This window comes from Oncorhynchus keta, chromosome 18 (genome assembly GCF_023373465.1).
Source record: "Oncorhynchus keta strain PuntledgeMale-10-30-2019 chromosome 18, Oket_V2, whole genome shotgun sequence".
NCBI lineage: Eukaryota > Metazoa > Chordata > Actinopteri > Salmoniformes > Salmonidae > Oncorhynchus > Oncorhynchus keta.
This window is the reverse complement of record NC_068438.1, coordinates 17,391,931-17,416,636: the sequence shown is the minus strand read 5'-3', so window position 1 is coordinate 17,416,636 and position 24,706 is coordinate 17,391,931. Positions and strand designations below refer to the sequence as shown.

At 42.8% G+C, this 24,706-nt stretch overlaps 1 protein-coding gene across 1 annotated transcript; it reads left to right on the top strand.

The window, feature by feature from the left end:
* Positions 1-2,617: 2,617 nt before the first annotated feature.
* Positions 2,618-24,670, top strand: LOC118378831 (glycerophosphodiester phosphodiesterase domain-containing protein 5-like). Its single transcript, XM_052468758.1, has 17 exons — positions 2,618-2,628; positions 3,384-3,431; positions 4,012-4,117; positions 6,000-6,103; positions 6,276-6,369; positions 10,870-10,929; positions 11,516-11,614; positions 11,754-11,847; positions 13,067-13,212; positions 18,734-18,816; positions 19,399-19,549; positions 19,741-19,959; positions 20,130-20,287; positions 20,361-20,505; positions 21,684-21,766; positions 21,919-21,998; positions 22,383-24,670. Exons 1-17 carry the CDS (start codon positions 2,618-2,620, stop codon positions 22,475-22,477), a joined length of 1,776 nt encoding a protein of 591 aa, XP_052324718.1. The 3' UTR covers positions 22,478-24,670.
* Positions 24,671-24,706: the final 36 nt, after the last annotated feature.

Here is a 24,706-nt window from a genome sequence, read left to right as displayed (position 1 = left end):
AGTGAGGCTATAACAGTTGCGAGGCTATATACAGTAGAGAGGCTATATACAGTAGAGAGGCTATAACAGTAGTAAGGCTATATACAGTAGAGAGGCTATAACAGTAGTAAGGCTATATACAGTAGAGAGGCTATAACAGTAGTAAGGCTATATACAGTAGAGAGGCTATAACAGTAGTAAGGCTATATACAGTAGAGAGGCTATAACAGTAGTAAGGCTATATACAGTAGAGAGGCTATAACAGTAGTAAGGCTATATACAGTAGAGAGGCTATATACAGTAGAGAGCCTATAACAGTAGTAAGGCTATATACAGTAGAGAGGCTATAACAGTAGAGAGGCTATAACAGTAGTAAGGCTATATACAGTAGAGAGGCTATATAAAGTAGGGAGGCTATAACAGTAGCAAGGCTATATAATGTAGTGAGGCTATATACAGTAGTGAGGCTATATACAGGCACCGGTTAGTCAGGCTAACTGAGGTAGTATATACATGTAGGTATGGTTAAAGTAACTATGCATATATGATAAACAGAGAGTAGCAGTAGTATAAAAGAGGGGTTGGTGGGCGGTGGGTGGCGGGACACAATGCAGATAGTCCGGGTAGCCAATGTGGGGGTCACCAGTCAGTTGGGCTAATTGAGGTAGTATAGTTAAAGTGACTATGCATATGATAAACAGAGAGTAGCAGCAGCGAAAAAGAGAGGTTGGTGGGGGTGGGGGGGTGGCAATGAAAATAGTCCGGGTAGCCATTTGATTAGGGGTAAAAACTGTTGAGAAGCCTTTTGGTCCTAGACTTGGCGCTCCGGTACCGCTTGTCATGCGGTAGTAGAGAGAACAGTCTATGGCTGGTGTCTTTGACCATTTTTACGACCTTCCTCTGACACCGCCTGGTGTAGAGGTCCTGGATGGCAGGCAGTTTAGTCCCAGTGAAGTACTGGGCCGTACGCACTACCCTCTGTAGTGCCTTGTGGTCGGAGGCCAAATAGTTGCCGTACCAGGCAGTGATGCAACCAGCTCTCGGTGTTACAGATGTAGAACCTTTTGAGGATCTGAGGACCCATGCCAAGTCTTTTTAGTTTCCTGAGGGGGAATAGGCTTTGTTGTGCCCTCTTCACAACTGTCTTGGTGTGTTTGGACCATTCTGGTGATGTGGACACCAAGGAACTTGAAGCTCTCAACCTGCTCCACTACAGCCCCATCGATGAGAATGGGGGCGTGCTCAGTCCTCCTTTTCCTGTAGTCCACAATCATCTTCTCTATCCTATCCACTCTAACCGGAAGATGGGTACTCCCTCTCTCCCTTCCTCCTTTCCTCCCTTCCTCCCCCCACTCTCCCTCTAACTACCAACAGGTCTTAGGTCAGTGGACATGAAGATTAAGTGTTAGGTCAGTAGAGACAGTGTAGAATGCTGTAGATGGTTGTTAGGTCAGTAGAGACAGTGTAGAATGCTGTAGATGGTTGTTAGGTCAGTGGATACAGTATAGAATGCTGTAGATGGTTGTTAGGTCATTGGATACAGTATATAATGCTGTAGATGGTTGTTAGGTCAGTAGAGACAGTGTAGAATGCTGTAGATGGTTGTTAGGTCAGTAGAGACAGTGTAGAATGCTGTAGATGGTTGTTAGGTCATTGGATACAGTATAGAATGCTGTAGATGGTTGTTAGGTCATTGGATACAGTATAGAATGCTGTAGATGGTTGTTAGGTCAGTAGAGACAGTGTAGAATGCTGTAGATGGTTATTAGGTCAGTAGAGACAGTGTAGAATGCTGTAGATGGTTGTTAGGTCATTGGATACAGTATAGAATGCTGTAGATGGTTGTTAGGTCAGTAGAGACAGTGTAGAATGCTGTAGATGGTTGTTAGGTCATTGGATACAGTATAGAATGCTGTAGATGGTTGTTAGGTCATTGGATACAGTATAGAATGCTGTAGATGGTTATTAGGTCAGTAGAGACAGTGTAGAATGCTGTAGATGGTTGTTAGGTCATTGGATACAGTATAGAATGCTGTAGATGGTTGTTAGGTCAGTAGAGACAGTGTAGAATGCTGTAGATGGTTGTTAGGTCATTGGATACAGTATAGAATGCTGTAGATGGTTGTTAGGTCATTGGATACAGTATAGAATGCTGTAGATGGATTTTAGGTCATTGGATACAGTATAGAATGCTGTAGATGGTTGTTAGGTCATTGGATACAGTATAGAATGCTGTAGATGGTTGTTAGGTCATTGGATACAGTATAGAATGCTGTAGATGGATTTTAGGTCATTGGATACAGTATAGAATGCTGTAGATGGTTGTTAGGTCATTGGATACAGTATAGAATGCTGTAGATGGTTGTTAGGTCATTGGATACAGTATAGAATGCTGTAGATGGTTGTTAGGTCATTGGATACAGTATAGAATGCTGTAGATGGTTGTTAGGTCAGTGGATACAGTATAGAATGCTGTAGATGGTTGTTAGGTCAGTGGATACAGTATAGAATGCTGTAGATGGATGTTAGGTCATTGGATACAGTATAGAATGCTGTAGATGGTTGTTAGGTCAGTGGATACAGTATAGAATGCTGTAGATGGATGTTAGGTCATTGGATACAGTATAGAATGCTGTAGATGGTTGTTAGGTCAGTGGATACAGTATAGAATGCTGTAGATGGATGTTAGGAGACCTGGTTTTAAGTAGACTAGTGTTTAAAAAGGAGCTGGATGCAGATCAGGGTTGATTGAGAAGGCAGGCCATTTTGGATGTGTCTAAAGACACAGTAGAGCCTAGATTCAAATCGGACTGTGGAAGATCCGCGTTATGGTGTGATTTACATTTAAAGGTAATTTCCAATTAAACCAGCATATGCAACTTGTACTGTGAATGCGGTCTCCGCAAACACGGAAACATTGCCTTTTAAAAGGTGCATAGCCGAAAAGGGGCGATCAGATTGAATCTAGCCCTAGATCTACTAGATTTCCTCTGGTGAATCTTGGTCTGTTGGTAAACTTAAATCTACTAAACTCTCTCTAAGCTTATATTTTTGGTTGTGATTGGGTATGACAGTGAACTAAACTCCTAAGGCATTTAGAAATTATTCAAGAAATCAATTGTTAAATATCATACATCTTAAAGTCCAAATATTTATGTAGAAATCACAGATTGTCCCTTTATGCTCCCATCTCTCTCTCTCTCTCTCTCTCTCTCTTTTTCATTCCACAGCTCTCCTTCAATACCGAAAAACTACTGGGACCAAAGACAGTCTCCATTCAGTCTTTTCTGTCCCCTGTCTGTCTCTCCCTCCTTCCCTTCCTCTCTGTCTCTCATCCTCTCTTTCCCTTTTGTCTCTGGGATGCGGGGCTGCAGGTGAGGCTGCGGGTGAGGGTCCGTGTCCAGTCCGAAGCTGGGGAAGCTAAAGGTGGTGCGGCGGCAGCTGCTGCAGAGGTAAACTACTAGTGTCTGTGTGTGTTCACGGTCACGTTCGTTATGGTGATGAGAATACATCTTTGATGAAACGAAGAAACAAACTTACAAAAATGAACGTGAAGCTATAATAATAGTGCTGACACAGGCAACTAAACATAGACAATCACCCAAGGAATATGGCTGCCTACTTATGGTTCCCAATCAGAGACAACGATAAACAGCTGCCTCTAATTGAGAACCAATCTAGGCAACCATAGACATACAAAACACCTAGACTAGTAAACAACCCCATAAACATACAAAAACCCTAGACAGGACAAAAACCCAACAAACCACCCCTTGTCACACCCTGACCTATCCAAAATAATAAAGAAAACAAAGATAACTAAGGTCAGGGCGTGACATGCACGTGTGTGTGTTTCTTGTGATGAAGATTCCATTCTAATTGATAGATGATACCGTACTATAGCTGTCGTTAACAGGTAGAATAGTATTGTTATAGTATTATAGTGTGTTGTTCCCAGGTGATATTACATTAATATTGTATTATATTCTTGTGTATTGTATTATATCTTAGTATTATTGTGATTTTATCCAGGTATGAGCACCAGCCGTTTGTGTCGTGTCTGGCTGGTCTGTACGGCTGTCAATGGAGACGCTACCAGAGGGCCAAGTCTCAGCCTGGGGAGTGCTGCTGCAGCAGGGTAGCCTATACACAGGCACACACACACACACACACACAGAGAAGCACGCTCGCACACACACACACAGAGAAGCACGCTCGCATGCACACACACACACACACAGAGAGAAGCACGCTCGCACACATACACATACACATACACACACAGAGAAGCACACACACACACACACACACACACACACACACACACACACACACACACACACACACACACACACACACACACACACAGAGAGAGAAGCACGCTCACACACACACACACACACACACACACACACACACACACACACACACACAGAGAAGCACGCTCGCACACATACACATACACATACACACACAGAAAGCACGCTCGCACACATACACATACACATACACACACAGAGAAGCACGCTCACACATACACACACACACACACACACACACACACACACACACACACACACACACACACACACACACACACACACACACAGAGAAGCAGAACACACACACACACACACACACACACACACACACACACACACACACACACACACACACACACACACACACACACACACACACACACACAGAGAAGCACGCCGCCGCACACACACACACACACACACACACACACACACACACACACACACACACACACACACACACAGAGAAGCACGCTCGCACACATACACACAGACTCAGGCACATGCACAGGTAGGGTTCAACCAGTGCCCTTCTGTGAAAAAGTGTCTTTGCAGCTCTGTGGATTTGTTGTTGTTGTTGACAAATTAGCCTACTTTTCAATTTTATTTTGAGTCTTTTGTTGTTTTAATATGAAATGTAACATTAAATTAGGTTATTTCATAAGCTCTTGATTCTCACATAATACCCCCCTCCCTGTCTTCCCGCTCTTAGAGCGCACTTGTGTCTGACTTGCATGCAGTGACCACTGTCTGTGGGCGCCGACCGGGGAGACTTGAATACTGTTCGATACAAAAATTGGGGCAATTCGACTGCTTGTTAGTAAGAGGAAAATGTCAGCAGCAGAATAAAGTCAAATCAAGTAAAAACATGTTTGTTTCGACTGCTTCGCTAGCTAGAATATTTATATCATAATTCGCTCTGATCAGCTGATAGCCACTCTTTTCCTGATGCCAATCATCTCTCATGGTGTTTAGCCCAAGGAGTCACTGCCTTGCTTGCAGTGTGTGATGAGTGAGTGTGTTGTTGTAGAAAATAAATAGACTGTTCTGCAGCAAGGTGCTCACACTGACTTAAGCTAGAACGTTATCTGAAACACTGACTTAAAGCTAGAACGTTATCTGAAACACTGACTAAAACTAGAACGTTATCTGAAACACTGACTAAAGCTAGAACGTTATCTGAAACACTGACTAAAACTAGAACGTTATCTGAAACACTGACTAAAACTAGAACGTTATCTGAAACACTGACTAAAGCTAGAACGTTATCTGAAACACTGACTAAAACTAGAACGTTATCTGAAACACTGGCTAAAGCGAGAATGTTATCTGAAACACTGACTAAAGCTAGAACGTTATCTGAAACACTGACTAAAGCTAGAACGTTATCTGAAACACTGACTTAAGCTAGAACGTTATCTGAAACAGTGTGTGGTGAGTTTGCTGATAGGGCAGAGTGGACTGGGCACGTGCTGAGTATTGATTCTCTCTCTGCTGACATACTGCAACTGCAGTGTATGTTGTTAATGTTACTGATCTAACCCTTTATAGGAACAATTACTCTCTCTCTCTCTCTCTTTGACTGCCTCTCTCTCTCTGACCCCCCACTCTCCCTCTACCCCCCCTCGTGTCTCTCCCCTTCTCATCCCCTCTCCCTTCTCTCTCCCCCCTCTCTTCTTCCTTCTCTCTCTCCTCCAGGTGGAGTGTGGGAGCGTCGTCCTTCTGGTCCTGACCTTCCTACTCTCCTCTCTGTTCCTCTACTTCTGGAGCCAGGCTCACAACGATTACAATGATTTTGATTGGTGGGTCACGCGCATGCACGACACAAAAACACATGTGTACGACACACACACCACCCACGCACACGTGCATGCAAGCATGCACGCACAGACACACACACACCACACGCGCATATATACACACACACACACCACACATGCACAGATTGTACTACAGTATATGTATGCATTGCAGGTTTAACTTTGAGACTCTGGGATTCTGGTTCCCCTGGTCTCTGGTGCTGCTGGTTGTTGCTGCTGCTCTGTTCTCCTACATCTCTCTGCTGCTGGTGAGAACTAGAACTACTACTATAAATACTGCTATACTTATACTACTGATATTACTGTACTATTTCTACTGTTATCACTACTGTGCAACTACTGCTGCCCGTTTCTCCTACATCTCTCTGCTGCTGGTGAGAACTAGTAATACTACTATACATACTACACATACATACTACGTACTATACTTGTATTAATACTATTACTATAATATTATTACTACTATTCTATTGCTGCTGCTCTGCTGCTGATGAGAACTATAGTACTATCACTATATGAATTCTATGCTAATGCTGCTGCTCTCTTCAGTACTACTACATTACTATACCACTGTACTACCTGCTACTCTCTTCAGTACTACTACATTACTATACCACTGTACTGCTGCTGCTCTCTTCAGTACTAACTACTACATTACTATACCACTGTACTGCTGCTGCTCTCTTCAGTACTACTACATTACTATACCACTGCACTACTGCTGCTCTCTTCAGTACTACTACATTACTATACCACTGTACTGCTGCTGCTCTCTTCAGTACTAACTACTACATTACTATACCACTGTACTGCTGCTGCTCTCTTCAGTACTACTACATTACTATACCACTGTACTGCTGCTACTCTCTTCAGTACTACTACATTACTATACCACTGCACTACTGCTGCTCTCTTCAGTACTACTACATTACTATACCACTGTACTGCTGCTGCTCTCTTCAGTACTAACTACTACATTACTATACCACTGTACTGCTGCTGCTCTCTTCAGTACTACTACATTACTATACCACTGTACTGCTGCTACTCTCTTCAGTACTACTACATTACTATACCACTGTACTGCTGCTGCTCTCTTCAGTACTACTACATTACTATACCACTGCACTACTGCTGCTCTCTTCAGTACTACTACATTACTATACCACTGTACTGCTGCTGCTCTCTTCAGTACTACTACATTACTATACCACTGTACTGCTGCTACTCTCTTCAGTACTACTACATTACTATACCACTGTACTGCTGCTGCTCTCTTCAGTACTACTACATTACTATACCACTGTACTGCTGCTGCTCTCTTCAGTACTACTACATTACTATACCACTGTACTGCTGCTGCTCTCTTCAGTACTAACTACTACATTACTATACCACTGTACTGCAGTACTACTACATTACTATACCACTGTACTGCTGCTACTCTCTTCAGTACTACTACATTACTATACCACTGTACTGCTGCTGCTCTCTTCAGTACTACTACATTACTATACCACTGCACTACTGCTGCTCTCTTCAGTACTACTACATTACTATACCACTGTACTGCTGCTGCTCTCTTCAGTACTACTACATTACTATACCACTGTACTGCTTGCTCAGTACTACTACATTACTATACCACTGTACTGCTGCTACTCTCTTCAGTACTACTACATTACTATACCACTGCACTACTGCTGCTCTCTTCAGTACTACTACATTACTATACCACTGTACTGCTGCTGCTCTCTTTACTATACCACTGTACTGCTGCTGCTCTCTTCAGTACTACTACATTACTATACCACTGTACTGCTGCTACTCTCTTCAGTACTACTACATTACTATACCACTGCACTACTGCTGCTCTCTTCAGTACTACTACATTACTATACCACTGTACTGCTGCTGCTCTCTTCAGTACTACTACATTACTATGCCACTGTACTACTGCTGCTCTCTTCAGTATTACTACATTACTATACCACTGTACTGCTGCTACTCTCTTCAGTACTACTACATTACTATACCACTGTACTGCTGCTGCTCTCTTCAGTACTACTACATTACTATACCACTGTACTGCTGCTGCTCTCTTCAGTACTACTACATTACTATACCACTGTACTGCTGCTACTCTCTTCAGTTCTACTACATTACTATACCACTGTACTACCTGCTGCTGTACTACTACATTACTATACCACTGTACTGCTGCTACTCTCTTCAGTACTACTACATTACTATACCACTGTACTGCTGCTGCTCTGTTTAGTACTACTACATTACTATACCACTGTACTGCTGCTGCTCTCTTCAGTACTACTACATTACTATACCACTGTACTACTGCTGCTCTCTTCAGTACTACTACATTACTATACCACTGTACTGCTGCTGCTCTCTTCAGTACTACTACATTACTATACCACTGTACTGCTGCTACTCTCTTCAGTACTACTACATTACTATACCACTGCACTACTGCTGCTCTCTTCAGTACTACTACATTACTATACCACTGTACTGCTGCTGCTCTCTTCAGTACTAACTACTACATTACTATACCACTGTACTGCTGCTGCTCTCTTCAGTACTACTACATTACTATACCACTGTACTGCTGCTACTCTCTTCAGTACTACTACATTACTATACCACTGTACTGCTGCTGCTCTCTTCAGTACTACTACATTACTATACCACTGCACTACTGCTGCTCTCTTCAGTACTACTACATTACTATACCACTGTACTGCTGCTGCTCTCTTCAGTACTACTACATTACTATACCACTGTACTGCTGCTGCTCTCTTCAGTACTACTACATTACTATACCACTGTACTGCTGCTACTCTCTTCAGTACTACTACATTACTATACCACTGCACTACTGCTGCTCTCTTCAGTACTACTACATTACTATACCACTGTACTGCTGCTGCTCTCTTCAGTACTAACTACTACATTACTATACCACTGTACTGCTGCTGCTCTCTTCAGTACTACTACATTACTATACCACTGTACTGCTGCTACTCTCTTCAGTACTACTACATTACTATACCACTGTACTGCTGCTGCTCTCTTCAGTACTACTACATTACTATACCACTGCACTACTGCTGCTCTCTTCAGTACTACTACATTACTATACCACTGTACTGCTGCTGCTCTCTTCAGTACTACTACATTACTATACCACTGTACTGCTGCTGCTCTCTTCAGTACTACTACATTACTATACCACTGTACTGCTGCTACTCTCTTCAGTACTACTACATTACTATACCACTGCACTACTGCTGCTCTCTTCAGTACTACTACATTACTATACCACTGTACTGCTGCTGCTCTCTTCAGTACTACTACATTACTATACCACTGTACTGCTGCTGCTCTCTTCAGTACTACTACATTACTATACCACTGTACTGCTGCTACTCTCTTCAGTACTACTACATTACTATACCACTGCACTACTGCTGCTCTCTTCAGTACTACTACATTACTATACCACTGTACTGCTGCTGCTCTCTTCAGTACTACTACATTACTATGCCACTGTACTACTGCTGCTCTCTTCAGTATTACTACATTACTATACCACTGTACTGCTGCTACTCTCTTCAGTACTACTACATTACTATACCACTGTACTGCTGCTGCTCTCTTCAGTACTACTACATTACTATACCACTGTACTGCTGCTGCTCTCTTCAGTACTACTACATTACTATACCACTGTACTGCTGCTACTCTCTTCAGTTCTACTACATTACTATACCACTGTACTACCTGCTGCTCTCTTCAGTACTACTACATTACTATACCACTGTACTGCTGCTACTCTCTTCAGTACTACTACATTACTATACCACTGTACTGCTGCTGCTCTGTTTAGTACTACTACATTACTATACCACTGTACTGCTGCTGCTCTCTTCAGTACTACTACATTACTATACCACTGTACTACTGCTGCTCTCTTCAGTACTACTACATTACTATACCACTATACTGCTGCTGCTCTGTTTAGTACTACTACATTACTATACCACTGTACTACCTGCTGCTCTCTTCAGTACTACTACATTACTATACCACTGTACTACTGCTGCTCTCTTCAGTACTACTACATTACTATACCACTGTACTGCTGCTACTCTCTTCAGTACTACTACATTACTATACCACTGTACTACTGCTGCTCTGTTTAGTACTACTACATTACTATACCACTGTACTACTGCTGCTCTCTTCAGTACTACTACATTACTATACCACTGTACTGCTGCTACTCTCTTCAGTACTACTACATTACTATACCACTGTACTGATGCTACTCTCTTCAGTACTACTACATTACTATACCACTGTACTGCTGCTGCTCTCTTCAGTACTACTACATTACTATACCACTGTACTGCTGCTACTCTCTTCAGTACTACTACATTACTATACCACTGTACTACTGCTGCTCTGTTTAGTACTACTACATTACTATACCACTGTACTACTGCTGCTCTCTTCAGTACTACTACATTACTTTACCACTGTACTGCTGCTACTCTCTTCAGTACTACTACATTACTATACCACTGTACTGATGCTACTCTCTTCAGTACTACTACATTACTATACCACTGTACTGCTGCTACTCTCTTCAGTACTACTACATTACTATACCACTGTACTGCTGCTGCTCTGTTCATTTACATCTCTATGTTGTTGTCTTGCAGGTACTGGCAGTGTGTTTACTGTCTGAGGGACAGAGGTTGTACCTTCACTGGAGTCACAAGGTATCTCCCATCCTCCATGGAGTACAGCACACAGTCAAATCAAATCAAATTTTATTTGTCACATACACATGTTTAGCAGATGTTATTGCGGGTGTAGCGAAATGCTTGTGTTTCTAGCTCCAACAGTCCAGTAATATCTAACAAGTCATATCTAACAATACACACAATCTAAAGTAACGGAATGGAATTAAGAATATATTAATATTTGGATGAGCAATTTCAGAGCAGCATAGACTAAGATACAGTAGAATAGAATAGAATACAGTATATACTTATGAGATGAGTAATGCATAGACTAAGATACGGTAGAATAGTATAGAATACACTATATACATATGAGATGAGTAATGCATAGACTCAGATACAGTAGAATATAATACATTATATACTTATGAGATGAGTAATGCAAAATATGTAAACATTATTTAAGTGACTAGTGTTCCAATGACTAAAGTGGCCAGTGATTTAAAGTATATGTATATAGGGCAGCAGCTAATTCACACACACACACATCATCTGTGAAGAAGCACATACTGATCTGGATGACACATATGTTGATTAGTCCTTTGATATTTTTCTGTGTTAGATGGGGATTGTGGTGACCCTGGCATTCGCTGTCAGTGCCACGGCTGTTCTGTCTGAGGTGTGGAGTAAAGAGTGGAAGACCCTCCTCCTCTCCCTGCAGGTTGGCTAGTCTAGCCGTCACTCACACATACACAGACCAATAAAATCAAGCGACCCAAAGTGACAATGTGAAATGTGTATGTTCAGTTGTCTGCATTGTGATATGAACCTTTCGCTGTCTCCCCTTCTCTATTGGCTAGGTCACAGCCCCCTTTCTTCATGTAGGCGGGGTTTTATTTTTGACTCTCCTGTCCTGGCCAATAGCGCTGCACTTTTTTCGCATGAACAAGAGAGGTAAGTGCTCCGATTGGCTGCTGTAAAACAAGTCCAGTTTCTGGTCGTGTTCCCCTGCTCAGTCGTTGCGGACAAATGGCAGATTTTTCAAAACCTGGATAGGTATTTTACGTATCAGCTAACCACATCTATGTTATAGCAACCTGGTGTCCAACTGCACGGTCAAGGATGTGGCACACAACCATTGGTTGACGCATGCAACATCTGAGCAGAAGAACGCAACCCCTGTTGACTGAGACTTAGAGGAAACTTTTCAGAGTTGTAAACCTGACATAGACACTGCATTGTGTGGATTGTTGTGAATTGTTAAATATTACTGCACTGTTGGAGCTAGAAACACAAGCATTTCACTACACTCGCAATAACATCTGCTAAATGTGTATGTGAAAATGAAATTTGATTTGATGACGCACACTCTGTGCTTCGCTTTCTCTCTCTCTTTTTCCCTCTATCTCTCGCTCTCTCTTGTCTCTCCGTGGTCACTGTTCTGAGTTGTCGTGTTGACGTGAAGCTGTAGGTGGACTAGCTGACTCATGTCTGGCCTCTCTGTGGAGGATAATGACACACACACACTTAAGCTGTGTCAGGTGTACAGTAGTCTGATTTAAAGGGGCAATCTGCGGTTCACACAATAACAAACAACTCCCGCCACCTACTGTGGTAAACAGCTACGGGATTGGGCTGGAGAAATGTAACCACTCTTACCAGATTCATAGACCAAGTGTTTATACATTCATGAGGCATTCATAAATCATTCAATAAATCAATGGGTAAATAAAAATGGATGTAGCAATCACAGATTGCCCCTTTAAGCTCTGATTTCATCATTAAGACTTGTATAACTAGAATTAGAACACTGGATCTCTGCTAGAGAGCCTGTTCCAGTATGAGGTTGTTGTGAAATATGGTCACGCTCTCTCTCGCTCTCTATGGCTCTCTCTCACTCTCTCGCTCTCTATGGCTCGCTCTCTCTCGCTCTCTATGGCTCTCTCTCACTCTCTCGCTCTCTATGGCTCGCTCTCTCTTGCTCTCTATGGCTCTCTTGCTCTCTATGGCTCTCTCTCACTCTCTCGCTCTCTATGGCTCGCTCTCTCTTGCTCTCTATGGCTCTCTCGCTCTCTCTTGCTCTCTATGGCTCGCTCGCTCTCTCGCTCTCTTGCTCTCTATGGCTTTCTCGCCCTCTTGCTCTCTATGGCTCTCTCTCTTTCTCTCTCTCTAGTGCATCAGGTGTGTCTGTTGGGTGTGTACCTGGGTGTATTGTTCAGTCTGTACCTGGTTCCTCTGGCCATGTATTCTCCCTGCATCAGAGAAGCTGGAACCCTGGGGCCAAAACCAACACTCCTCGGACACAGAGGAGCTCCCATGGTACATATCTATATATCAATGACATCATTATCAATATTATCACTATCTATATATTACATTATTATCAATAGTATCACTATCTATATATAACATTATTATCAATAGTATCACTATCTATATATAACATTATTATCAATAGTATCACTATCTATATATAACATTATTATCAATAGTATCACTATCTATATATAACAGTATTATCAACATTATCATTATCAATAACTTCATTATCAATATTATCACCATATATATAACATTACAATCTATCAATAACTTCATTATCAATATTATCACTATATATATATATATAACATTATTATCATCTATCAATAACTTCATGATCAATATTATCACTATATATATATAACATTATTATCAACATTATCATTATCTATCAATAACCTCATGATCAATATTATCACTATCTATATATAACATTATTATCATCTATCAAAAACATTACAATCTATCAATAACTTCATTATCAATATTATCACTATATATCACTATATATATATAACATTATTATCAACATCTATCAATAACCTCATGATCAATATTATCACTATCTATATATAAAATGATCAATATTATCACTATATATATAACATTATTATCAAATATCAATAACTTCATGATCAATATTATCACTATCAATACCATCATTATCAATATTATCACTATCAATCAATACAACATCCAAGATACAGTATGGCACAGAAACGTTCCCATGGTAAATCCAGTGGCATTACTTTAACACAGAGGCTCTGGCCTGATGTTACTTTAGAGAGTCAGAGAAGAGAGTCAGTTCCTGATTAGAATAAAGTCTGGCACTGGAAAATGTACTTTACTTTGATGCCCTTGTATTGGAAATCTTGCGCACCGCTCCAGCGCTCTGCTAAAAGCCGCTCCGGCGCTCTATGTCCTTTTCTACCGCTCTGCTAAAAGCCGCTCCAGCGCTCTACTAAAAACCACTCCAGCGCTCCATGTACTTTTCTACCGCTCTGCTAAAAACCGCTCCGGCGCTCCATGTCCTTTCCTACCGCTCTGCTAAAAACCGCTCCAGCGCTCCATGTCCTTTCCTACCGCTCTGCTAAAAACCGCTCCGGCGCTCCATGTCCTTTTCTACCGCTCTGCTAAAAACCGCTCCGGCGCTCCATGTACTTTTCTACCTCTGCTAAAAACCGCTCCGGCGCTCCATGTCCTTTTCTACCGCTCTGCTAAAAACCGCTCCGGCGCTCCATGTCCTTTTCTACCGCTCTGCTAAAACCGCTCCGGCGCTCCATGTCCTTTCCTACCGCTCTGCTAAAAACCGCTCCGGCGCTCCATGTCCTTTTCTACCGCTCTGCTAAAAACCGCTCCGGCGCTCCATGTCCTTTCCTACCGCTCTGCTAAAAACCGCTCCGGCGCTCCATGTCCTACCGCTTTTCTATGTCCTTTTCTACCGCTCTGCTAAAAACCGCTCCGGCGCTCCATGTCCTTTTCTACCGCTCTGCTAAAAACCGCTCCGGCGCTCCATGTCCTTTTCTACCGCTCTGCTAAAAACCGCTCCGGCGCTCCATGTCCTTTTCTACCGCTCTGCTAAAAACCGCTCCGGCGCTCCATGTCCTTTTCTACCTCTGCTAAAAACCGCTCCGGCGCTCCATGTCCTTTTCTACCGCTCTGCTAAAAACCGCTCCGGCGCTCCATGTCCTTTTCTACCGCTCTGCTAAAAACCGCTCCGGCGCTCCATGTCCTTTTCTACCGCTCTGCTAAAAACCGCTCCGGCGCTCCATGTCCTTTTCTACCGCTCTGCTAAAAACCGCTCCGGCGCTCCATGTCCTTTCCTACCGCTCTGCTAAAAACCGCTCCGGCGCTCCATGTCCTTTTCTACCGCTCTGCTAAAAACCACTCCGGCGCTCCATGTCCTTTTCTACCGCTCTGCTAAAAACCGCTCCGGCGCTCCATGTCCTTTTCTACCGCTCTGCTAAAAACCGCGCCGCACTCACATGAAAAGAATCTGCCATACCAAATTCGCTCTATTCATTAAAATCACAATTGAATCAACACCCATCTATTTTTTATGACTACCTGGACCTAACAATTGTTTTTTACGTGTTGAAACCAAACCACATGGATTTGAATGAAAAGTATTTGAATTAACATGAAAAGGTAAATGAAAGAAGCGAACATCGTTTCAAATTGGCTACATGTCATATTAATTTTTTATTTTACTTTTATTTAACTAGGCAAGTCAGTAAAGAACAAATTCTTATTTTCAATGACGGCCTAGGAACAGTCGGTAAACTGCCTGTTCAGGGGAAGAACGACAGATTTGTACCTTGTCAGCTCGGGGATTCGAACTTGCAACCTTTCAGTTGTTAAACAGCATATAAACACTCTAAATAGGTCAGGAGCCAGACAGTATTTAGGCTGTATGAATACAATTATTTCAAGGCTATTCTACAAAGAAATACATTACATCAGCATTTAATTAAACAACATTTTGTTTTATTAAATCATTATAGTCTATAAATTGTGCATATAGGCTGTAACTTAGAATTTAAATGAAAAATGCCTTATTAGGGTCAGTCTACAGTGCCTTTGAATTGATTTTTAGAAACATGAGATTGGCCAGAGTCTGTGTCTTAAGGCTCGTGTGACGGTGCCTGGGGAGCCGGTCAGCAGTGGAGAATATCCCCTCCACACTTGCAGAGCCACTGGGGATGTTTAACACCCTTTTGGCTGCTCTTGACAGGCTGGGCAGAGATGCAGAGTTGTTGTTTTTATGTTCCTATAGGTAGGATTTTAGGCAAAATAACCAAATCAGTATGGAAAGCTCCTTGACAGTGGCAATATGCCAGGCCTATAGAGTCAAAATCAATTATGGCCTATTGAGTCAAAATCAATTATGGCCTATTGAGTCAAAATCAATTATGGCCTATAGAGTCAAAATCAATTATGGCCTATAGAGTCAAAATCAATTATGGCCTATTGAGTCGAAATCAATTATGGCCTATTGAGTCGAAATCAATTATGGCCTATTGAGTCGAAATCAATTATGGCCTATTGAGTCGAAATCAATTATGGCCTATTGAGTCGAAATCAATTATGGCCTATTGAGTCGAAATCAATTATGGCCTATTGAGTCGAAATCAATTATGGCCTATTGAGTCGAAATCAATTATGGCCTATTGAGTCGAAATCAATTATGGCCTATTGAGTCAAAATCAATTTTGGCCTATTGAGTCAAAATCAATTATGGCCTATTGAGTCAAAATCAATTATGGCCTATTGAGTCAAAATCAATTATGGCCTATTGAGTCAAAATCAATTATGGCCTATTGAGTCAAAATCAATTATGGCCTATTGAGTCAAAATCAATTATGGCCTATTGAGTCAAAATCAATTATGGCCTATTGAGTCAAAATCAATTATGGCCTATTGAGTCAAAATCAATTATGGCCTATTGAGTCAAAATCAATTATGGCCTATTGAGTCAAAATCAATTATGGCCTATTGAGTCAAAATCAATTATGGCCTATTGAGTCAAAATCAATTATGGCCTATTGAGTCAAAATCAATTATGGCCTATAGAGTCAAAATCAATTATGGCCTATAGAGTCAAAATCAATTATGGCCTATAGAGTCAAAATCAATTATGGCCTATAGAGTCAAAATCAATTATGGCCTATAGAGTCAAAATCAATTATGGCCTATAGAGTCAAAATCAATTATGGCCTATAGAGTCAAAATCAATTATGGCCTATAGAGTCAAAATCAATTATGGCCTATAGAGTCAAAATCAATTATGGCCTATAGAGTCAAAATCAATTATGGCCTATAGAGTCAAAATCAATTATGGCCTATAGAGTCAAAATCAATTATGGCCTATAGAGTCAAAATCAATTATGGCCTATAGAGTCAAAATCAATTATGGCCTATTGAGTCAAAATCAATTATGGCCTATTGAGTCAAGCTCAGTTGGTAGAGCATGGCGCTTGTAATGCCAGGGTAGTGGGTTCGATTCCCGGGACCACCCATACGTGGAATGTATGCACACATGACTGTAAGTCGCTTTGGATAAAAGCGTCTGCTAAATGGCATATATTATATTATAAATATAATGCATGTGTCATGAATTTGAAATTGAGTCAAAATCAATTATGGCCTATAGAGTCAAAATCAATTATGGCCTATAGAGTCGAAATCAATTATGGCCTATTGAGTTAAAATCAATTATGGCCTATTGAGTCAAAATCAATTATGGCCTATTGAGTCAAAATCAATTATGGCCTATTGAGTCAAAATCAATTATGGCCTATTGAGTCAAAATCAATTATGGCCTATTGAGTCAAAATCAATTATGGCCTATAGAGTCTAAATCAATTATGGCCTATAGAGTCTAAATCAATTATGGCCTATTGTGTCAAAATCAATTATGGCCTATAGAGTCAAAATCAATTATGGCCTATAGAGTCTAAATCAATTATGGCCTATTGTGTCAAAATCAATTATGGCCTATTGAGTCTAAATCAATTATGGCCTATTGAGTCGAAATCAATTATGGCCTATTGAGTCAAAATCAATTATGGCCTATTGTGTCAAAATCAATTATGGCCTATAGAGTCTAAATCAATTATGGCCTATTGAGTCAAAATCAATTATGGCCTATTGTGTCAAAATCAATTATGGCCTATAGAGTCTAAATCAATTATGGCCTATTGTGTCAAAATCAATTATGGCCTATTGAGTCAAAATCAATTATGGCCTATTGAGTCGAAATCAATTATGGCCTATTGAGTCAAAATCAATTATGGCCTATTGAGTCAAAATCAATTATGGCCTATAGAGTCTAAATCAATTATGGCCTATTATGTCAAAATCAATTATGGCCTATAGAGTCAAAATCAATTATGGCCTATAGAGTTAAAGTCAATTATGGCCTATAGAGTTCAAATCAATTATGGCCTATTGAGTCAAAATCAATTATGGCCTATTGTGTAGATAATATAACGGAAATGAACGCAACATTTAAGAGATCTGATGTTTAGTTCATAAATACTTTGCTACAATGACACACTTAGTTATCTATCCACCTCGTTCTTTTCTTTTAGCATGTGCACGTAGTATGTACACCATCATGCTTCAGGATACCTTTCTTTTCAGATTCCACAATGATTATTTAATTATGGACACTACATCACCTCACTCCCTCTCTTGTTCTTGGTCCTCATCTTTGTCACATTGATTTAGCACTTGTGTGTTTTATCAGTCTTCATGAAAATATTTAGTGAACTCAATGACAGTAGCTAAAGCAAGGGGATATAGCAGCACACAAGTAGACTACAAATGCATGCTGGGCCGGGAATGCCCTGAGCTGGTGAGGTGAGTGCTACTGGAGACCAAATTGGAGCTGGCGAGAAGGCTGACGCTCCAGCCTTTAGGAATCTCGCTCCAGGCTCCAGTCAAATTGGGAACGCTCTGCTCCTCGCTCCGCTCACATACCTTGGTGTGTTCGTGCTTGTCTGTCCTCTAACAGCTTGCTCCAGAGAACACTCTAATGTCCTTTGAGAGTGCAGTGGAGGCTGGAGTGGACGGGCTGGAGACTGACATCACTATAAGGTACACACCCCTCTCTGTCTTGTTTTGTCTGTCTTGTTTGTCTGTCCACTTCTGATCCCTGTAATAGCCCCGTGTCCTGGCTAGCTTTGACCCCTGTCCTGCCTTGTCCTGTCCTGGCAGCCTTGTACTAATCCAAGAGATCAGACATTAGCGTTAGCGTCCCTCCACTCCTCACAGTTAATGGGATTACAGCCTAACTAATCCAGTTAGAGGTTAGTACTCCTGTCCAGGCCTGCTAGCCTGGCGCTGGCTGTGTTCTCTGTGGCCTTTAGCATTAGCATGTAGGACGCAGACCTGGACTCAAATACTATTTCAAATCATTTCAGGTACTGGGAGGGTGTAATGGAGTTAGCCTGGTGTAATGGAACCGCCCATCACTCATCAGGCACTCCAGAAAGGCTAAAGCAAACGCTCAAAGTATTTGAAAGATTTAAAATAGTACATGCATTTGAACCGGGCCTGTTAGCAGGACCTTAGCTAGCAGACCTAGAGAATCTTCACCTGAGACCTGCCACACATGTCTGTCTTGACTATGTGAACGGCAGCACCAAATCTCTCCCCTCCCCCTTCTCTCTCTCCTAGTGCTGATGGCGTTCCGTTTGTGATGCATGACCTCACCCTGCAGAGGACCACTAACGTAGAGGAGGTGTTTCCTAACAGAACACACACACCTGCTGCCCTGTTCACCTGGTCTGATGTACAGCTGCTCAACGCTGGGGCCTGGTTCCTCTCTGTAAGGACACTCACACTTTTGAATGGACACACACACACACACACACACACACACACACACACACACACACACACACACACACACACACACACACACACACACACACACACACACACACAGTAGCTGACTTCAGCGTCATGGGTTAGTTAGTAGCTGTATTACAGACCGCTTTATACATCTCTCCCTCCCAGTGGGATCCTTTTGGCACGGTGTCCTCTCTGTCTCCAGAGCAGCGAGCGCTAGCTGCCAACCAGACCGTTCCCTCCCTGGCTGAAGTTCTGGACGTAGCGAATCGGACGGGCAGGACAGTGTTGTTTGACCTGAGACGGCCTCCTCCTGGACACCCTTATAGAGACAACTACCTCAACATCACCCTCGACCTCATACACACACACATCAACTCCAGCCAAGTATGTGTGTGGCTGGGGGGTGATGGGGGGGAACCATGTTACAGGACCATGTTAGAAAGGCCTGCCGCCATGCTCTTATAAGGGACAGACTTTTTTAAGAGTGTGTGTGTGTGTGTGCGTGTGCGCGTGCGTGTGCGCGTGCGCGTGCGCGTGCGCGTGTGTGTGTGTAGGTGCTGTGGCTGCCATCAGATCAGAGAGGGGAGATACAGCAGGTGGATCCAGAGCTGCAACAGGCAGCCGGACAGACTGCCTCTATTCAGGAACTACAGGACAACCACATCATTTCCCTCAACCTGCATTACAGCACCATGTCTCTGCAACACATCAGGTACACACCCACACACACATGATGTACTATAAAACGTCTCACTCCTCACCCACCATGAATGTGTGTGTTTCAGTAAGTACAGGTCGGTGAACATCAGTGTGAACCTGTATGTAGTGAACCAGCCGTGGCTCTACTCTCTGGCCTGGTGCAGTGGAGCATCCTCTGTTACCACCAACAACATGCTGCTGAGAGATATACACACACCTCTGCTCCTTGTGGTGAGACACACACACACCTCTGCTCCTTGTGGTGAGAGACACACACACCTCTGCTCCTTGTGGTGAGACACACACACACACACCTCTGCTCCTTGTGGTGAGACACACACACACACCTCTGCTCCTTGTGGTGATACACACACACACCGCTGCTCCTTGCGGTGAGAGACACGCACACCTCTGCTCCTTGTGGTGAGACACACGCACACACCTCTGCTCCTTGTGGTGATACACACACCCACACACACACACCGCTGCTCCTTGCGGTGAGAGACACGCACACCTCTGCTCCTTGTGGTGAGACACACACACACACCTCTGCTCTTTGTGGGGAGACACACACATACACCTCTGCTCCTTGTGGGGAGACACACACATACACCTCTGCTCCTTGTGGTGATACACACACACACACCGCTGCTCCTTGTGGTGAGAGACACACACACACACCTCTGCTCCTTGTGGTGAGAGACACACACACACACCTCTGCTCCTTGTGGTGAGACACACACACACACCTCTGCTCCTTGTGGTGAGAGACACACACACCTCTGCTCCTTGTGGTGAGACACACACACACACCTCTGCTCCTTGTGGTGAGACACACACACACACACACACACACCTCTGCTCCTTGTGGTGAGACACACACACACACACACCTCTGCTCCTTGTGGTGAGACACACACACACACACACACACACACACACACACACACACACACACACACACACACACACACACACACACACACACACACACACACCACTGCTCCTTGTGGTGAGACACACACACACACGCACACCTCTGCTCCTTGTGGTGAGACACACACACACACCTCTGCTCCTTGTGGTGAGACACACACACACACCGCTGCTCCTTGTGGTGAGACACACACACACACCTCTGCTCCTTGTGGTGAGAGACACACACACCTCTGCTCCTTGTGGTGAGACACACACACACATCTCTGCTCCTTGTGGTTAGACACACACACACACCATTTTCTTCGTTCCAGCCATTATTATGAGCCGTCCTCCCCTCAACAGCCTCCTGTGACACACACACACACTGCTAATCAACATGGGAGGCACACACACACACACGTTCTCGTTATGGTGAGGCGCACACACAAACACACACTAATGTCTTCACATGTGTTTTCCAACCCTTACAGACTCCAGAGCAGTACAGTGTGATGTGGGTTCTGACTGACCTGGTCTCTGCTGCTCTTATCGTCTGCATCTTCATATTCCACTGGTGAGTTCACATGTTTCTACATACATGTCAAAGGTGTGTGAGTGAGATGATTTCAGTGGAAAATATAATGGGTTAGTTAGGTAAAGGTGTGTCTGTAAGGTGTGTCTGTATGTTTGTGTGTGTGAAGTGTGCTATTTCTCCCTGTCCTACAGGTGGCGTGAGCGAGGCTTACACTTCTGGTCAGGCAGTCGGCAGACACACAAGACCGGGCCTTATAGCAAGTTCCGGACCGGTAAGGACAACAACAATATCATACTAAATACTGTACATCACTGTAGCCCTCTCCCATTGGACTAGTCTCCTACTTGTGGAAACACAGGGGCATATACTAAAAAGCACACCGACATTTTAATCTCTTGCATATCTGTACAGTTTATGAGCTGGATTAGCTGTTTGTTTCTGACATTCAATTGAAATTCTGAAATAATCTCTGCTCAATGCCCGTGGTGTTCTAACCCTCTAGTTTGTTGGACACATAACATGAAAAAGCCTGTTTCATCAGAGGCAGTATGTTGGTGCATTTTTAAGGCAGTGTACAGCCGTGCACCTCCAGGATGATTTGATATTTTACTTGCAATGCCGGAGTAAATGATTCTGTGTTCTGTCTGTGCCTTAGATCCAGTGGAGTCAGGGAGGGGTCGATGGAATCCCTTCCACTCAGAGTCTCCCACTAGAACCCTCATCTCCCTCCCTCTGGACCTTAACCCATGAACCACTCAACTCGTGAACCCTGCATGAACCTCCCATGAACCCTCTGGTTCTCAACCCTTGAAACCTGCATGAACCACTGACCCTCCCATGAACCATTCCCAAACCATTGGACCTCAACCCACACATGAACCCTGCACCAACCGCTGACCTGAACCTCAACTACCCCACCCCTGACCTCTAACCCCTATCCTTTGCCCGGCAGAGCTCAGCGACGTCTGGTCCATCTCCAGTGGGAATGTCCGAACGGAACTACGGACCCCCAGTACCCTCCACACCATCACAGAGGAGTAACACACAGACACTCACACAGAGGCATATAAGTACACACACACACACACACAGACACTCACCCAGTCACACACACACAAAGTGTGAACGCACAAGGAAAACGGGGAGGAAAACAAGAGGAGGAACTGAATGTGTAAAAAGAGGAAGAGGGTGATGTAATGTGAAAGATGAGTCAGTATTTTGATCATCCTGACTAAGACTGTTGTTCCTGTTTCCTCACCTGACCAGCTCATTCACACTCATTCTGGTGACCACTGGAACTACACAACTGAACTGCTCAAGTATGAAGTATACACTGAACAAAAATATAAATGCAACATGTAAAGTGTTGGTCCCATGTTTCATGAGCTGAAATAAGAAATCCCAGACATTTTCCATACGCACAAAAAGCTTATTTCTCTCAAATTTTGTGCACAAATTTGTTTACATCCCTGTTAGTGAGCATTTCTCCATTGCCAAGATAATCCATCCACCTGACAGGTGTGACATGTCAAGAAGCTGATTAAACAGCATGATCATTACACAGGTGTACCTTGTCCTGGGGACAATAAATGCCCACTTCAAAATGTGCACTTTTGTCACACAACACAATGCCACAGATGACTCAAGTTTTGAGGGAGCGTGTAATTGGCATGCTGACTGCAGGAATGTCCACCAGAGAATTGAATGTTAATTTCTCTACCATAAGCTGCATGGTAGAGAATTTGGCAGTACATCCAACCAGCCTCAGAACCACAGACCACGTGTAACCACTCCATCCCAGGACCTCCACATCTGGCTTCTTCACCTGAAGGATCGTCTGAGGGGGGGGGCACGGCTCCCCAGTGGGTGGGCCTATGCCCTCCATGGCTGCACCCCTACCCAGTCATGTGAAATACATAGATTAGTGCCTAATGAATTTATTTCAAATGACTGATTTGTTTCTATGACCTGTAACTCAGTAAAATCTTTGAAATGGTTGCATGTTGTGTTTACATTTTTGTTCAGTATATATTTGTTGTTCTCATAACTGCACAGACATCAGCTGCATTAGAGGAATTGATGAATAGTGTCTTGTATTTTGTGCGTGAGTGAGTGGATGCAGGTGAACACTGACTGTACTGTGGTTTTAATGATCATCAGTTGCTATTTAGATTTGAATGTATGACCAAGCAGTAGCCTAGTGTTTTAGCATGGCAGTGAAATTCAGCGTCTGCTTCTGCAAACATACATCTATCTATCATGAGATCTACTTTATTTTGAGGTTGTAGAAGCTATGTGAGTATGACTTTCAGGTGTTGTGTGGAAAGTTGCTGGTTTCAGGTGTTAGTCTGAGGGTTGGTTGGTTGGTAATGGCTCTGTGGACAGTGTTGAGCGGGAGACAGTAGATCTAAGTGCCATAGGAGACACACTGTCCACAAGCCACTGGCCAGCCATACAGAGGATAGAAGAGAGGTTTTAGGGGGCTTCTACAGAACTTTTGTAATTATCTGAAGCCTTCTAGAACTCTCACAATACATTCTAGAACACTCCAAGACAAAACAAATACATGTTGACAATCTGTATGTTCACAGTAAACCAACTAACAACAGAGCAGTTGATATTCTGATGACCAGAGAGTAAAATGATCTAATGCCATTGGTAGAATTGCACTCCACCTTGCTTGCATTAGAGACCGCTAGGCTATACAAATACCATGCTATCGTGAATCAAAACCTATATTTGGTCCCAAAAATGATTCAAAGGTATCAAACACTCTGAATGTAATTGTTGTTAAATAGCAAAAGGCTACATAGTATTTCTGGTCGTTTTCTGTTTAACAGGATGACCATTTTGTTTGAATGTATGAGCCTTCTCAATGTTTACTGTACCTCTTTTCTGACTGTAAATGGTAATACCTGATATTAAACATCTTTAAAGGGTTGAGTTGGTTGTTTATTCATTGATTAACCCATTTGATTC